We start from the raw sequence: 18,216 nt of genomic DNA, 5'->3' as shown, positions 1-18,216 counted from the left end.
GGTTAACTAGGCAGGTTAGGGTAATTAGGCAAGTTATTGTATAACGATGGTTTGTTCTGTAGACTATCGAAAAAAAATAGCTTAAAGGGGCTAATAATTTTGACCCTAAAATGCTTTTTAAAAGTGAGCTGCATGTATTCTAGCCGAAATGATGCAAATAAGACTTTTTCTGGAAGAATAAATATTGTCAGACATATAATTGAAAATTTCTTTGCTTTGTTAAACATCATTTGGGAAACAGTATATATTTTTTATTTTATTTATTTATTTTTTATTTTAATTTATTTTATTTGAATTTTTTATTTAATTTAATTTTAATTTAATTTTTTATATTATTATTATTATGTTATTGTATTTTATTTTCATTTTTTTATTTTATTTATTTATTTATTTATTTTACTTATTTTTTATTATTTAATTTAATAATTAAAATTTTTAATTTTAAATTTTTTTATCATGTATTTATTTTCACATTTTATATTGAATTGAATTTACTTTTTTTTCATTTATTTATTAAAGAAATTTTATTAAACTTAATTTAATTAAATTTTTTTTTTATTTATTATTTTATTTTATTCACCCCAAGGGAAAATGTCTAGTTAATATCCAGGCAAAAAAAAAAAAAAACACATGCACATTTAATTCAGTATATTGTAATAATTACATCAATGATTACATCTTATTATTGTTACATAACACATTAAATTAGTTCTTAGTGTTGCAATTTATACTCATATTTTCAGTCAGAATTTCTGTTTTGTTTTGTAAGAATCTTCAATTCCCTTTTCAACAGAAATTCCAGTGCCCTTTTCAGTACAGATTATTTTTGTTATTGTTGCATTCTTTCAGAAACCTCCAGCTTTTCAGTTTACCATTCTAAAACCGGTCTAACAATGCTACTTTCTGTTTCTCTTTGGTTAGTGTCCTGTTAGCCAGTTGTGTGTGTAGAGCTCCAGTAATGTGAGCAGAAAGCCTGTACTGTAAGCAGATCTAAAAGAGCAGTTTAGGACAGATCAGCAGTGCTCTCATACAGCTGTAATGAGTCGAACTCTTCTCTCCGCAGCAATATTAAGCACTCTCAATGTCCATTCACAGCATACCATCAGATCCCTGCATTGATCAAGTCCAGATGATTACTGTAAGTGCAGGAGCTGCGGCATTCGGACGGGGTTTGATTTCCCTAAATGTGCTTTTCTCCTCTTGCTGAAGTGCTGCATTATAACGCTTATGCGCACAAAGGAAAGTGTTGCACGCTGTACATGTTACTGTAATTATTGTTGGAGTTTTTTTTTCATAATTGATGGCGGTTAAAAATAGACGGTAGAATGGCTGTCTTGGTTTGCTCAGGATCCCCAGGGTGAAATGCTTACCGGTGCAGAAACGGCCCGACTTTAAATTGAACGCGAGTGTTGAAAGGAGGCGCAGTCGTGCTTTGTGGGTATTTTTCTTCCACCTGACGTGCGCTCTTCTGCAAGAGCATTTCACCGGACATTTCACTCGGAGCTCAGTTTTTTTTTTTTAAGCAGTCCAAGGCCTGTTTTGAATGTTGGATTTCGACATTCGCCTTTGTAGTGTGAATAATAAGATATGAATGCATGCTAATGGAATGTCACGACTGACGCAAGTTGCTTTTCAGGAGAGCATGCTGGAGGCTCAGACACTGATCCTTCAGTCGCCCACGCTGAGAAGAAGACCATGACCGCTACTGTATGCCATCAGAGAGACTTCATTTATTTCCCATAGATTTGATCAGCTATAAAACTAAAAGTGAAAGCTTCAAAAATGTCTTCAAGTTCCAAGTTGAACAATGTTCCTACATCATATTCTATCTGTCTGTCTGCCCTTGTATCGTTTGTTGTATCATTCGTTGTATCGTTCTATGTCTGTTAGTCGATCTGTCTATCTATCTATCTATCTATCTATCTATCTATCTATCTATCTATCTATCTATCTATCTATCTATCTATCTATCTATCTATCTATCTATCTATCTATCTATCTATCTATCTATCTATCTATCTGTCTGTCTGTCTGTCTGTCTGTCTGTCTGTCTGTCTGTCTGTCTGTCTGTCTGTCTATCTATCTGTCTATCTGTCTATCTGTCTGTCTGTCTGTCTGTCTGTTGATTGGTTGTTTTGTCTGTCTGTCCGTCTGTCTGTCGGTCGTATCATTCATTCTATCGTTCTCTCTATTGTTCTGTCTGTCGGTCTGTCTGTTGGTCAGTCATTTTATCTCTTTGTCTGTCTATCTGTCTGTGTTTGTCTGTTGTATCGTTTGTTCTATTGTTCTGTCTGTCTGTTTGTCTGTCTTTCTGTCTGTCTGTCCATTTGTTCGTTGTATTGTTTGTTGTATCCTTCGTTCTATTGTTTGGTCTGTTTGTCTGTCTGTTTGTTGTTAAAACAAATTGAAAAAGTCTATTTTTTTTCACTCACAAGTCAAAATTTTGGCCGTATACTGAAAATGCTAATTATAGATGATAATTTTCTGCAGCCAAATAAAATATTACATCCAATAATAATAATAATAATAAAAATAATAACAACAATAGGAATATAAATAGTAAAAGGTAAAATAGCAAGTAGGTAAATAGTAAAAGGAATAGGAATAATATTAATATAAAAACACTATTTTCAATGACAGTTAAATTTCCTTAATTAATTTTTGCCTTGTAATCTTTTCAGAGTAATAATCAATCTTTTTTTCTAAACAAATATGCCAGTTTAAAACATTTTAAATGTTTTTAAGCATCATAAATTTCTTTTATATCTATGCTGTTAATGTTAATTCACAGATTATTAATTCACTGATATTATTTAATACAATGTCATATACAAATATTTCCAACAACACCAAAATGACACCTCAAATATTTAATTTATCAAAAAGGTAACTTAATAATACCATTTTGGGGGAAAAACATAACATTTTGTAAAATATATTTCCCCAGGCCAGCACTAGCATGTTTCTCGCAGCGCTGTTAGGGTGAAAGTGTCTCCTTGTTGCGCTGTGTAAGGAAAGATGGTCATGATTCTTCTGCTTTATTCTTCAGGGCTTTGGCCTATTTTACTGTCTTCTTCAGCAGGGCAGGTCTGCTTGTCCTGAATCTGCTGCTGGTTGACAGTATCAGGGCTGAATGTGGCAGAAACACATGGCTGTCTGTTCTGTTAATCATCTTCACACTACTGTGCTGTTTACTGCGCTTCCAACTTTTCTGATTGGGAACATTATTACTATTATTATTATAAATATTATAATTATTATTTGTTATTATTATTTATTACTATTGTTTTTAACAGTATTATTAGTTGTTCTTTTATTTGTTATTAACAGCAGTTTTATTATTATTATTTGTTTGTATTATTGTTATTAGTTGTAGTAGTTGTTGTCGTTGTTCTAGTAGCATTATTATTATTATTTGTTTTATTGTTATTGTAGTAGTAGGAGTCATCATCGTAGTAGTTATCATCGTAGTAGTAGCATGGTTGTTATTATTATTATTTGTTTTTATTATTATTGTAGTAGTAGTAGTCATAGTCGTTGAAGTAGTAGTCACTGTCACTGAAGTGCTACAGCAGCTCTTATAATGCCGCCGGTCAATGATCCACATGTGTAAAGCTATCTACTTAATCAAAAACACAAACAGCAACAAAACGCTAGAGGGCGACAAAAAAAAAATTTAAATAAATAAATAAAATACATACATAGACATGTACAGTAACATATTGTTAATATTATTATTACTATTACTTATTACTAGTAGTAATAGTAGTAGTAGTCATCATTGTCGTAGTTGTAGTAGTAGTCGTTGTCGTAGTAGTAGTCATAGTAGTAGTAGTATGGTTGTTATTATTATTATTAGTTGTTTTTATTGTTATTGAAGTATTAGTAATCATCATCATAGTCGTCATCATAATAGTAGTAGCAGTCGTTGTCGTAGTACTGGTCATGGTCATAGTAGTATGGTTGTTATTATTATTAGTTGTTTTTATTGTTATTGTAGTACTAGTCATCATCTTAGTCGTCTTAGTGGTTGTTATTATTAGTTGTTTTTATTGTTATTGTTGTAGTTGTTGTCATCATAATAGTAGTAGCAGTCGTAGTAGTAGTCGTCGTCCTAGTCGTCGTCACTGTCGTCGTCGCTGTCGTAGTAGTAATATGGTTGTAATTATTATCAGTTGTTTTTATTGTTATCGTAGTAGTCATCATCGTTGTACTAGTAATAGCAAGGTTATAATCATTATTTGTTGTAGTATCATTAGTCGTCATTGTAGTCGTAGGCATCATAGTAATATGGTTATTATTAGTAGTTGTTTTTTATTATTTTTGTAAAAGTAGTAGTAGTATTCATCATTGTCATTGGAGTAGTATGGTTGTTATTATTATTGGTTGTTTTTATTGTTATTGTAGTAGTAGTAATAATAGTCATCATTTTCGTAGTAGTCCTTGTCGTAGTAGTATGGTTGTTATTAATCTTAGTTGTTTTTATTGTTATTGTAATAGTTGTTGTCATCATAATAGTAGTAGTAGTCGTTGTCGCTGTCGTAGTAGTAATATGGTTGTAATTATTATTAGTTGTTTTTATTGTTATCGTAGTAGTAGTAATAATAGTCATCATTTTCGTAGTAGTCCTTGTCGTAGTAGTATGGTTGTAATTAATCTTAGTTGTTTTTATTGTTATTGTAATAGTTGTTGTCATCATAATAGTAGTAGTGGTCATCGTCGCTGTTGTAGTAGTAATATGGTTGTAATTATTATTAGTTGTTTTTATTGTTATCGTAGTAGTCATCATCGTTGTACTAGTAATAGCAAGGTTATTATCATTATTTGTTGTAGTATCATTAGTCGTCATTGTTGTAGTAGTCGTAGGCATCATAGTAGTATGGTTATTATTAGTAGTTGTTTTTTATTATTTTTGTAAAAGTAGTAGTAGTATTCATCATTGTCATTGGAGTAGTATGGTTGTTATTATTATTGGTTGTTTTTATCGTTATTGTAGTAGTAGTAATAGTCATCGTTTTCGTAGTAGTCCTTGTCGTAGTAGTATGGTTGTTATTAATCTTAGTTGTTTTTATTGTTATTGTAGTAGTGGTAGTGGTTGCCGTAGTGGTAATAGTCATAGTAGTATTATGTTTGTTATTATTATTAGTTGTATTTCTTGTTATTGTAGTAGTAGTAGTTGTCGTAGTAGTAGTCGTAATATCATTTTAATTATGGTTTTCTTTTACATGTTTTGTAAGTAATAATTTAAAAAATATATAATTTATTTATTTCACAAGGATTATTAATTTTCTATTTAGTTTTTAGTTTTATTTAACTACAATTTTACCATAGTAATACTAGGATTATTTTTTATTCTTATTCTTAATTTAATTTATTTTAATTTATTATTTCATTATAGTAATATTGCACTTTGTTTGAATTTTATAATAACTATTTTTTTAAATGAAAAGTGTGCCATAATTTAATTGTGGGGTTTTGCCTCATCATTATGTTGTTATGATGAGGCAAAATATGTTGTTTTGTTTTGCATCATTCATACAATTGTCGTAGAATCTGAATATCATTATCATTTACTACAATACTACAGCAATCCCATGGTATTACCCCCACAGTAGGTTGCTTTATCTTTTAAAGGCTCAAAAAAAAAATCTCTTGTTGATATCGTTCTAGGAAAAACACTATTGGTTTAGCTTCTGTTTGGATGTTGACATTTTTCTGGACATCTCTGTGCTTTGGATATCTAAACCCATTGCATGTCCCAATAAATTCACAACAGAATTAGATTTACAAAGATAATCGGCCTTGTCTTAAAAAAAAAAATAGGACAAGAGAGAGGGAGAGTGAGGGAGAAAAAAAAGCACAAATTGGTGATTTGTTTGATTTGAGAGTGCTGTTTTATTCTGGCACACGGTTACACCAGATTAAATAAAAATCCTCTGTCGGGCCGCAGATCCAAATCTCCACCAATGAGCGATGGCGGAGGCTCATAACACTGCGTCTGTCCCGGAGAAACATCTCCAGCTCCCAGAATGCATTGCTGTGGCTGCTTTATAAGTCACGGATATCAGGGTGAGCCGTTTGTGAAGTCCTGCAGATTCAGACAACTTTATGTGGGGTTTACACGACTGGCAAAAAGGATTTGGACTGTTTGTGCATCGTGTTTCTGAGCTTGGAGTTTCTTCTATTTGCATTTAATTGAACGTCTGTAACATCGGATTTTGTGGCTGAATTTTGAAGGTCTGTTGAACAATTCTCTTGTTTTTTTTTTGTTGTTATATAGAGCTAGCTTAATTCATTGTTGATTTTGTCAGTAGTTCTCAAAGTGGGGGTCGCATGACAATAACAGAGGGTCTCCTTATGATTTTTGTTGTGTTTACGTTAGATTAACTGGACAGCAATAGTGTCAGCTGCAGCAGATTGATTTTATAGCACCAGGTTAAACTGTCTGACACCATTACAGCAATCAAATACATTAAAACTAAATACAGACCACAATTGAATATTGAGAATGATCTCTGAGTGGTAGTCTCCAAAATTAAACCAAGAATAGACTTGTGCTGAAAACATTGTGTCCACCAGTCTCTAGTTAAGGTTAATATTAAATAAAACAAATTAATAAATGACTATTAAAATGATATGGTTGTTAGACTGTTGCATTTTTTTTGTGTTGTCGTTATGTTCGTGTTTAAATAAGCCTATTGACCAACGTTTGCATAATTATAACAACCTCTGAGGAATTTGAGGGACACTGAGGAATTTGGGGGTTTGTTATTTTAGGGGTCGTGGGCTAAAATGATTGTGAAACCCTGGATTATGTCACTCTCGCAGTCTTACACTGTAAAAATGATGGGTTCCACACACTTGATTTGAGTTGGGACAACATGAGGGAATTAAGTTGACTTACTGTATGAGTTTTGACAAATTTAAGTGGACTGAACATAAAGCAATTAAATTGTCTGCAAAAAATCACAAGAAGGATGTTGTTTCAGCTCATTTTCAATAAGTAAATTGAACAAATGCGCTAACATAATCTTTTGGATTGTAGCTTGGTTACACTTTATTTTAAGTCACATTAAATGTTATGCACTTACATAAAAAAATAAGTACAATTATATTTATTGTTTTCATGTTGCATATCAGAGGCAGGGATATGGGTAGGGTTAGGTCATATTGGTTGGTTTAAAGGTCTACAGTTCAATTAGAAATGCTAATACTGAAATTAATGACAGATGAAATACCCTGGAGAAAATGTTTTTTATTATTATGACTAAATTAATCTGGCAATAGGATAAGCAAAGTTATGTAGTTTTTCCTTTTGACATGAGATTATTTTGTTTACCACATTGACAGATTATTATTATTATTTTTTTTTTTTTTGCTGATCTAGAAAATACTTCTTGGTTTATGACTTTTTAGATATTTGGACTAGAGACGAGGCAAAAAAACTGAAGCATTATTTTTGCATTGTACAATTTATGTGCATGAAAAAGTACAATATATGTACAAAATAAGTTTATTGTACTGTGATTGTTACATTTTTAATGAAAATTTGACAGTACTACTGGCAAATTTTACAGTACTGTTTTCAAATTTACAGTAAATTTTATTTTCAGCTAAATTTTTACAGCTAAATTTACACCGAAATTTACAAATGCACTGTAAATTACTTTAGTACAAATTATTGTACTGGTTTTACAGCACAACTGTAATTATTAATTTACAGAGTGCTTGTCATATTTACAGTGTTACTGGCAATTTTTACTTCATTTTTTACAGTATTTTACAGCAAATTTTACAGAAAAATTTACAAATGCACAGTAAATTAACAATAATTACAGCACAGTACAGAAGTTTTACAGCACAACTATTTATTCATTTACAATGCGCTTGTAAATAATATAGTATTACAGCAAATGTTACAGCTTAATTTTACAAGTGCGCTGTAGATTAACATGTTCAACTGTGCTGTAGTTTTAAAGCAAAATTACAATTGTTAATTTACAGTGCACTTGTAAATTTTACAGTATTACTGGCCATTTTTACAGTACAACTTTCAGTTTTTACAGTAGTTTACTTCAAATTTTACAGCAAAATTTACAAGTGCACTGTAAATTAACATGTAAAACTGTGCTGTAGTTTTACAGCACACTTAAAAAATTTAATTTACAGTGCACATGTAAATTCTACAGTATTACTGGCAACCACAATTGCCAGTAATACTGTAACTTTAACAGTATTTTTTTACAGTGTAGACTTGTACAGATTAATAAACAGAAAGTACTCAATTCGACAGTGTTTTTACTGCAGTGAAATGTGATAGCAGGCTATTTACCGGATAGTGTGTGTGCAGAGTATTATTTCAGGTTTATACACACTAAACTACTGCTAACATGAGTAAATATCACATGTAAGTGGGTCAGTTCACAATGACACTTCTTTCCCTGCTGTATCCACACATCTTTCAGACGCAGGAAGAGAGTCTGCTGATAGCCCGCCGTTAATGCTAATAGTGCTAAGGATTTAATATTGTAGTAGGTCAGTTTGTTGTATGGCGTGTGAGCTCTGCCATAGTTGAAATCTGTCCTCCTGTGTGCTGCTTAACACAGATGTAGCGTCCAGCTGTGCTCTTCAGATTGTCAGTCATTAATTTGAGTGTTGTGATGGAGTGGCTTGTCTCTGTAGCAGTTATTGGCTACCAGCTACTATCATTGTTAAACTATATACACATAAACTATACTAATGCTACGGTACACTCTAAGGAACACATAACAGTATGGTATGGTAGAAAGTTCCCAGCAAAGGGAAAGCAGGCTTTTGAATGTGTACTGAATAGTGCAATTCTATATGAAAGCTATATATGTCAGTGTAATATGTACTGTTACATTTGTATTTGCATTATTTTTATTTGAAAATCCAAAGGTTCTTTGAATTTACAGAGTTTATTAGATATAGGATTGAGTTAATGTTTATATTGTTTTATTATATAAAGGTTTAATACAATTTCTTTCAAATTTCAAATAAATATATTGTCATTTAGTGCTATTTTATTTTATGTTTTTACAGTGTATTGATTTTTATATTTTATATATTTTTTATCAAATTTTATTCTGTTTTGTACTATTTTTTTTATTATTTTTTATATTATATTGATTTTATATTTTCTATATATATATATATATATATATATATATATACACACATATATGTATATATATATATATATATATATATATATATATATATATATATATACACATATATATATATATATATATATATATATATATATATATATATATATATATATATATATATGTATATATACATATATATATATATATATATATATATATATATATATATATATATATATATATATATATATATATATATATATATATATAATTTAATTTTATTCTATTTCATTCTATTTTATTTTTTTATTATTTTATATTATATTCGTTTTATATTTTTTATATTTTGTTTAATCTTATTCTATTTCATTCTATTTTATTTTTATTATTTTATATTATATTATATTATATTGATTTTATATTTTATATATATTTTATTCAATTTTATTCTAATTTGTTCTGTTTTATTTTATTTTTATTATTTTTTATATTATATTGATTTTATGTTTTATTTTTTAATTAAATTTTATTCTATTTCATTCTATTTTTATTTTATATTTATATTTTTTATATTATATTATATTAATTTTATATTTTAAATATTTTTTATTTTATTCTATTTTGTTCTACTTTATTTTATTTTATGCTTTATTATATAGATTTTTTATCTTGTATATATTTTTTTACAATTAATTTTATTCTATTTTGTTCTATATTGTATTGTATGTTTTTATAATTTTTATATTGTATTGATTTTATATTTTATATATTTTTATTTTATTTTGTTCTCTTTTCATTTTAATTATTTTTAATATTTTATATATTGTTTTATTTTAGTCTATTTTATTTTATTTTAAATATTATATTATATTATATTATATTATATTATATTATATTATATTATATTATATTATATTATTTTCTTTTCTTTTCTTTTCTTTTTTTTTATTAAAGGTGCAGTAGGTGACCTGCCAAAATGCTAACCGCTTAGCATATTATCTTTGGACGGCGGGAAAGGACTGTGATTCAAAGAAATTACATTTATTACTTAGCCACACTTACATGCTATTTCAGAGCGAGTATTCAGAGTTGCATGGTAAACAGAAAGGCTGTCCTTGTTCAAAAATGACCTAATGTGAATATAAAAGCATCTTCAGCTCAATAAAGCAGGTTAGGCGGAATAGCGCTATTTACTGGTGTTTTGTTGTTAATGTCCACATTATCAATGCTGTAAAAGGACCTAATGAAACTGAAAATAATCACATCAATCTTTCACCGGGAGATTTCAGTGGCTAAACAACACGTCTGTACATATAAGTCATTCATAACAACACAATCTAACATAAGCTAAGCCTGACTAAAATAGTCTTAGAACAGAACATTACCTGTCTAACTGTAATACTTCAGCCATGGTGTCGTCCGTCCTCCAGCGTGCTAAAGTAACTCCAATATTGATTTAGGTTTTTAAAAGTTTCAATTTAGTATTTGATTTCTCCCGGTCTGTCTCATAACCGCGCGGCGCTTCTGCAGACAGGCACATGCGAATGGTGTATCTGCGTGAACAGATGCGCAGAAGTCCGAATCTACACTTGCTGACAGACAGTCTGAGCTGCTTATCGGAATTATGGGAGATGTCGGTCCGACAATATTTAACTGGATGAAATTTTTTTTGTTTTATGCTTTACCTAGAATATAAAAATCCATATAAACACATTTAGATAATTTACTGTAATCATTACTATTGGACTGTGAAGAGACTTTCAACCAGCACAACAAAAAAATGCTTTTGAAAACAATCACCTACTGCACCTTTAATTTTATTTAAACTCTTCTGAAGTTAAAATATTGTCATTGTGTTGTCCAAAAATTAATACAAACATCTGAAATCATGGCATCTTTTGGTTGATTTGACCATTTGTCATTTTATTCTAATTTTCAAAGAAATGTCATTAATTATTTGCAGCATCTAAAGAATCTTATTCGAATTTATTTTGTTAAAACAATAAAGACTAACGCTGGCTGTTTATTACAGTATCACATACAGTATATTAGGTTCATACATCTTAAAACGACTCATCTTCCCAAGTTGAAACAGAAAATGCAAACACAGTCACAAACATGCCTGTGCTCTGTATTTGTGAATGGTGCTTGACAGTGTCTGGCTGCTATTGAATAATGCAACAGGGTACACACCAGTCATAGTAAAAGCTCAAAGCCGAGCCAAGAGGATGAGGAGAGTTGATCATTAATCAATCTGTTCACAAAAATGCTCAATTACCGCTCACAGATATTGAAAGATCTTCAGTTCATGAGGACATTTAAAACCAGCTCAGGGATTTCCCCAGATATGCGAACCGCACACAAAACGTCGCATGAAACCTGCAGAAAGAAAACACACAACTGTTGTTTAACAGTGTCCTAACATCATGTCCAGCTCATACACTAAAACAACAAAAAAATGTCTGCAAAATTGTTGCAAACAATTTATTTGTGTTGAATTTAATCAAACAAATTACATTTTGTATTGTTCAATTTAATTTGTCTGTTTAAATCCAACCCAAACAAATTGTTTACAACCACTTAACTTAAAATATTTTAGTAAATTCAGGGAATCATTTTTGAATATTTTTTTCAGTGTAAGAGAACATTCAGTATGTAAACATGGTCAAATTTATCTAAAAGGTTGTACTTTTTTTAGTCTGAGGAGACTTAAAGGGCAGCTATTTTACCCCTTTTAAAAGATGTAAGATAAGACTTTGGTGTCTCCAGAATATGTTTGTAAAGTTTCAGGTCAAATAGCCATCTGATTATTTATTATATAAAACAAAATCTCCCCATTTTGGTGTCTAATTACAATGTAGCTGTTATCGTAGCCTGTGGCTTTAAATGCAAATGAGCTGCTTCTCCCCACCCACCTCTGCCAAGTGTGTGTCTGCTTCTCCTGCATCACGTTAGATAAACATCAGGCAGTGATAGAGACAGACATGGATGAAGCTGAAATACAGTTCATTAGTTCAAAATACAAAGTAAGTTTATTTTATGTATTTGTGGTGGAGTTTATTCAAGCCTCTCTGAAATGATGAGTCACACACAAATGCCATTTGCAGTACACACACAAATATAATAGAGCTGTGAACCTACACTGGTCTCATGGTTTGGTTCGGTTACGATTATCATGCCATCAATTCGGTTCAATTCGATATCTCGGTGCATCATGGTGCATTGACGGTGCTTTCCATACACAGTTTTATATTTTCTTCACAGCAGAATTTCTTCACACAATTTCTTGTCCTTGAATGCTTTAAGACAGGGGTGTCCAAAATCAGTCCTGGAGGGCCGTTGTCCTGCTGACTTTAGCTCCAACTTGCTTCAACACACCTGCCTGGAAGTTTCTAGTATACCTATTAAAAGCTTGATTAGCTTGTTCAGGTGTGTTTAATTAGGGTTGGAGCTAAACTCTCCAGGACACTGGCCCTCCAGGACCAAGTGTGGACACCCCTGCTTTAAGATGCTTACACAGTCACAGGGTGTAAAAACACATGCAGATGATAAACTCTTCATCAATTATGGTCAAACTCTGCAGTGACTCTTGCTTTCTGAACTGTGAAGCTGTTTGACTATAAAAGAGCTCAAGAAACTTTCTAAGCAAGTTACGGTCGGCCATGTAATTTTATGGTTTTGTATTTGATTCACTGTATATCTGACATGTCTCACTCAGTTTGTGCAAGATTATGTTTTGATTGAGTTTGCCCTAAATTGTTATGTTTTTGAAAGTCAAAATAATTAAATAAATAAAATTTGATAAAAGTTACGGTAGGCCATGTTTGTAGACAAACGCAGGAGCGCTCAATGTAAACAGATGCAAATCACAAAACCGTTTTAAGGCAAGGCAAGTTTGTTTGTATAGCACATTTCATTCACAGTGGTAATTCAAAGTGCTTTACATAAAGCAAAATAAAAGAAACAAGTATAAGAATAAAAACAACGAAGAATAACAATGATTAAAAACGATAATAACATTGAAATGTGCTAAAACATGCTTTAAAGCAGGGGTCACCGGTCTCAGTCCTGGAGGGCCGGTGTCTTTGCAGGGTTTAGCTCCAACTTGCCTCAACACACCTGCCTGGATGTTTCAAGTATACCTAGCAAGACCTTGATTAGCTTGTTTAAATGTGTTTGATTAGGGTTGGAGCTAAAATCTGCAGTACACCTGACCTCCAGGAACAAGTTTAGTGACCACTGCTTTACAGGAAGGAAGAAGAAAAGAAAGACACAATAGTGCAATCTGTCACACCAGTAAAGGTGCAGCTAAATTGATGTGTTTTAAGTCTTGATTTAGATGTGCCTTGATTCGAATTTTTAAAGTAATATTGCCTGTAGTAGTTTTATAGTAATATCTTCTGAAAAACTTCTTACAAATAAAATGGACTAACTTGTATATACCTTTATAAAAGCTGTTTAGGTGTCTGAGAAGCTGATAATATGTATTGATACACTGTATTTGAATGGTTCTGAAGTTGGGGCTAGGGATTAGGTAGATTAGGGCAATATTACAGCTTAAAATCAAACTACTCCACATCAAAAATTACACCGCTAGCAAAATCTGATGGGTTGCATATTGTGTCATCAAAATGTGCTACCTACTTTTTGAATGCGAGGTATTGGACAGTCTGACGAGGTGGGACAAATTGACAGAATACTGGATCAATTAAATAAACGACTTTATCCTTAACTGACAGGGTATCAACAAGCTGCCACAAGAAAATAGTTCCAGATTGGATTTTCTTCAGCATTTGTAGTGTGAGGAGGACTTCGTTTACTGCTGTTGAGTGTTTATATGACACAATAAATCAATAGAGATCAATGGGAATCAGGCTATTATGTCCTAAATACCCAGAGTTCTTTGCACTCTTATGACACAATCCCCTTCGATGTGACTTTTGCTGATGTGCACATTGCGATATCAATGCGGAAACAATATATTGTACAGACTTACTACAATGTTATTTTTCTTTGTGCCCCACAGGAAAAGAAGCCCATCCGCAACCAGGGATCCAAACCAAAAATACAACCAAAGGGAGGAGAAGGCGGATCGTTCGCAGTATGCACCAGGAGAGGGCGGCATGCCACGATCGCCGTCTGACTATGGAGCCGGAGATCGGCAGTGGCGGGGAGGCTGCGGGCGCTCCTATGAGGACGCGGAGGTAGCGCGAGGGGCGTACCGGGCTCGACGGGGCGGCTGGCACTCTCAGGAGGAATACCCACCCGAACCTGGCTTCCTACCCGATGGACCACCCCTCAGCGAGCACGAGCTCCAGCGCCAGCGGCAGGAGGAGTACCAGAACCGCTACCGCAGTGACCCAAACCTGGCTCGATACCCTGTCAAACCACAGCCCTACGAGGAGCAGATGCGCATGCACGCGGAGGTCTCCAGATTTATTAATTTATTTTAACAGTATTTATATTGCATCTTAACTTTTTAAGAAAAAGAAATTTGTTGTTTCTTCAATCTACTTATTTAAAATGAGCTGAAACAACCCTACAGAAAAACGGCTGGAAACCAGCCTGGAAATGGCCAAAACCCCTCTAAAACCAGGCTGGTCAACCAGCTAAAACCAGCCAACCAGCCTAGGCTGGTTTAGGCTGGATTTTTCAGCAGGGAACATAGTTGTTGAGTTTTTTGGGGGTTAACTAGATTGTTTTTAAGCTCAATCTACATAAATTTGTAAAAACTATCTAGAACCTGAAGTCCATTGACAAACTTTTATGTTGGCTTGAGAAAGCCAATGTGACTGCTTTAGGACTGGGAATGTAAGTAGGCAGAAAGCACAGCGATTGCTAGGCACTTGCTAATTTGTTTATGGCACTGCTAGGTGGTTTCTAAGCATTTGCTAACGTATACTGGGTTGCTAATCGGCAACCCTCATTTACATGTTTGATCAAATCCTAATACTTAGTAAGCATTTCTAGTGTAACAGAGGCTAGTAAGTGCTATGCAGGTAAACCTCACTCCTATGACCTCTAAAGGTGGTCTAGCGACAGACGCTATAGGCTATGGTGTTTAGCCTCCTTGTTTGAGCAACCGACTCCCATGCGGAAGGTCGCAGATTCGATACTAACTCGGAGCGGGTTGGGTGGTGTAGGACCGGCGGGGTTACACTAGCCTATGATATTGCACTTAGATAATCATTAATAACATGTAGCTTATCGTTATTAGCATTTGGCTTATCATTGTTACCATGGAAAAAGTGGGTCAAGTCCCATTTTTCTAGCATGAATCAAACGAGCCAATACCAAAGAGCATAGAATCACTAAGAAGCTGTTGCTGTTTTGGAAACAGCCACTAATGTCATGCAGTGGCCATTTTGGAATGACAGTTCTAATTGAGGAATTACCAACCTACGTCACACATGATGTCAAACAGGTTCCCGGTTGCAATAGCAAAGTGTCCTGTTGGGCAGTAGGATGCTAAATTCCAAAAATAGAAAACGTAACTTTTACCGTACACCACACTGCTTTTGATGCCAACCGCAGACATCTTTGGCTAAAAGGGAGCTGAATAAGTGATGACCTAATTAAAAATGCTGGACTCTGCAGTTCTCATTTCATATCACTTTAAGTAAAAAATGATTTGCCATATTTTGAAAATTATAATGCTTAAAAATTATTTTTTGGAAAACCATAACTCTAATAAAAGTGAAAATATATATCCACGAAATATAATGCAGATCGAATCTTTTGGCCAAATTTGGGGCTTGTAGTAAAGAATTAGGAGATAGAATTGGTCTAAGAAGACAGAATAATATGCAGTATGTAAGTTTGATACCCAGTGGTTGAACTAGGTATTACATTCCTGAATCAAAACAAACGCAAGAGCAGTTTGCCAGATTGAGGAGCGAGTCTGACTTAAGTCGTGTTTTAAATTAAAGCAATGGCAGGTGAAAGAGGAAATATTTTCCATATTGAAAGGAGTTTATGCGCTAAACAACACCTCGAATTGATATATTAGAAACGGCTTCAACAGGATAAACTGATCACCTCAGGTACACCTCATGTGCTTTATTCAGTGTTACATGCTAACAATGTGAGTTTGAATGCCATTCTACATGACATTTATTACCATGAAAGCGCAGCGATAGTTCACCTCAGATCTTGAAAATAAAATAAACCGTTTAAAATTGAACTAGAACTGTGAAATAATGCAAACCAACATATATCAGTGATTCAGCATGCACATTTAATAATTTCTCGCGTATCTCATCACGTAGCATGTTGTTAGGACCCGGGGTTACAATGTTACCTGCTCACCTAATGTTTACATTCAGAATATTTATATTATTTGCTGATTAACAACCTCATGTGGAACTCTGAATCTGCATCTCACTTTGTAGTTTGCTACTGTCCACCGTATATCGCATTTCAGTCACAGGTGCATGCTTTGAGAGCCTTTCTCAATGAAATAACACTGTTTTCCACCGAGGCAACTCGGGTGCTAAAATATAATTGGCTTAAGTGGCATTGGGTGGGTTTAAAGACCAAAACAAAGACTATCGTTCTGGCATGGAAAACACATTTTCATAACAGAAAATCAGCATCGTTTTTCAGATGAACAAGAATGTTCACTTAGCATGTTTCCTAAATTTCAGCAAACATATTATGGTATGTTTATGCTTTAGAAGAGTCAAAAACTTACTTAAAGCCCCTTTAAGTAGTTTCTCAAGCCAACATACTAAGTTAACTTAATTTTTTTCTTGTTGCCCCAACACAAATGGATTGTGTGGAACCCAGCATTTTTTACAATGTAATACAGAAGTTAAAACAGCAACAACGAAAAAAGTGTCACTATTTCACTTCAATGACCTCTCTTCTTATTCATCAGGTCTCCAGATTTAGGCATGAACGGCGGCACAGTGATGTCTCCCTGGCGTACACTGAGATGGAAGAGCCCCTGGGGCCTCTGCGGGGTCCACACTACTCACCGGGCTCCGGACAAACGCACTGGAGGTCCAACCACAGTCCCCCTGGCACAGACTCGGCCCACCGGCAGCAGCAGCTCCTGGATCCCGTCTCGGCTGTACGGAAGAGTAAAAGGGAAAAGATGGAGAGCATGTTGAGGAACGACTCGCTCAGTTCCGACCAATCGGAGTCCGTCAGGCCGCCGCCACCCAAACCTCACAAGACAAAGCGAGGCGGGAAAATGAGGCAGGTTTCACTGAGCAGCTCTGAGGAGGAACTGGCCACAACGCCCGAGTACACCAGCTGCGAGGATGTGGAGATTGAGAGCGAGTCAGTCAGTGAGAAAGGTAATGGAGATATTTACGTTTATGTTTATGTATTTGCAAATGCATTTACAGTTTGGGGTTTGTATGAGTTTCTATTTAAAAAAATCATGTGATAAGCAAGAAAACATTTATTTAGGAACATTTCCACCTTGAATTAACATGTACTTTCTGGGATCTGATCACATGTGGTCAGCTGAGACATGTGGATTAGTTCAGTTCATCTTTATTCATTTCCCGAGGGCAATTCGGTTGCAGCATACAGTACAAGCATGTAACATAGTACAATAAAACACATTAAACAAAAGGAAAACATGAATAAGTGTAAAAACTTTACAGCTGAGGAAATTAATGAATATTTAAACTGATTTGTTTTACTTATAGGAGTTAGTGATAGTTATTGGGTGGGAATCATCTGCCAAAGTTCTCTGGGTTTTACCCAATACTTTTATACTCACCAGCCACTTTATTAGGTACACCTTACTAGTATCGAGATTGGACCCCCTTTTGCCATCAGAACTGCCTTAATCCTTCATGGCATACAAGGTACAACATGGTTCAACAAGATATTTGAAAAATTCCTCAGAGTTTTTTGTCCATTTTGACATGATAGCATCACATAGTTGCTAGGGATTTGTTGACTCGCATTCTTAATGTGAATCTCCCATTCCACCACATCCTATATGCGCTCTATTGGATTGAGATTTGGTGACTGTGGAGGCCATTTGAGTACAGTGAACTCATTATCATGTTCAATAAACCAGTCTGAGAGAATTCAAGCTTGTTAACCTGCTGGAAGTAGC

The 18,216-nt window shown here is 33.6% G+C and overlaps 1 protein-coding gene across 49 annotated transcripts in view; it reads left to right on the top strand.

Moving 5' to 3' along the window:
* rims2a (regulating synaptic membrane exocytosis 2a) overlaps window positions 1-18,216 on the top strand; it is a 315,973-nt gene that overhangs the window by 124,887 nt on the left and 172,870 nt on the right. For all 49 annotated transcript variants that reach the window (XM_073926654.1, XM_073926650.1, XM_073926642.1 and 46 more), the window contains 2 exons: window positions 14,161-14,560; window positions 17,014-17,437. In XM_073926654.1, coding sequence (XP_073782755.1) covers window positions 14,161-14,560; window positions 17,014-17,437 — 824 coding nt within the window. The remainder of the gene's footprint in view (window positions 1-14,160; window positions 14,561-17,013; window positions 17,438-18,216) is intronic.

This window comes from Danio rerio, chromosome 16 (genome assembly GCF_049306965.1).
Source record: "Danio rerio strain Tuebingen ecotype United States chromosome 16, GRCz12tu, whole genome shotgun sequence".
NCBI lineage: Eukaryota > Metazoa > Chordata > Actinopteri > Cypriniformes > Danionidae > Danio > Danio rerio.
This window is presented reverse-complemented; position numbering and strand designations above follow the sequence as displayed.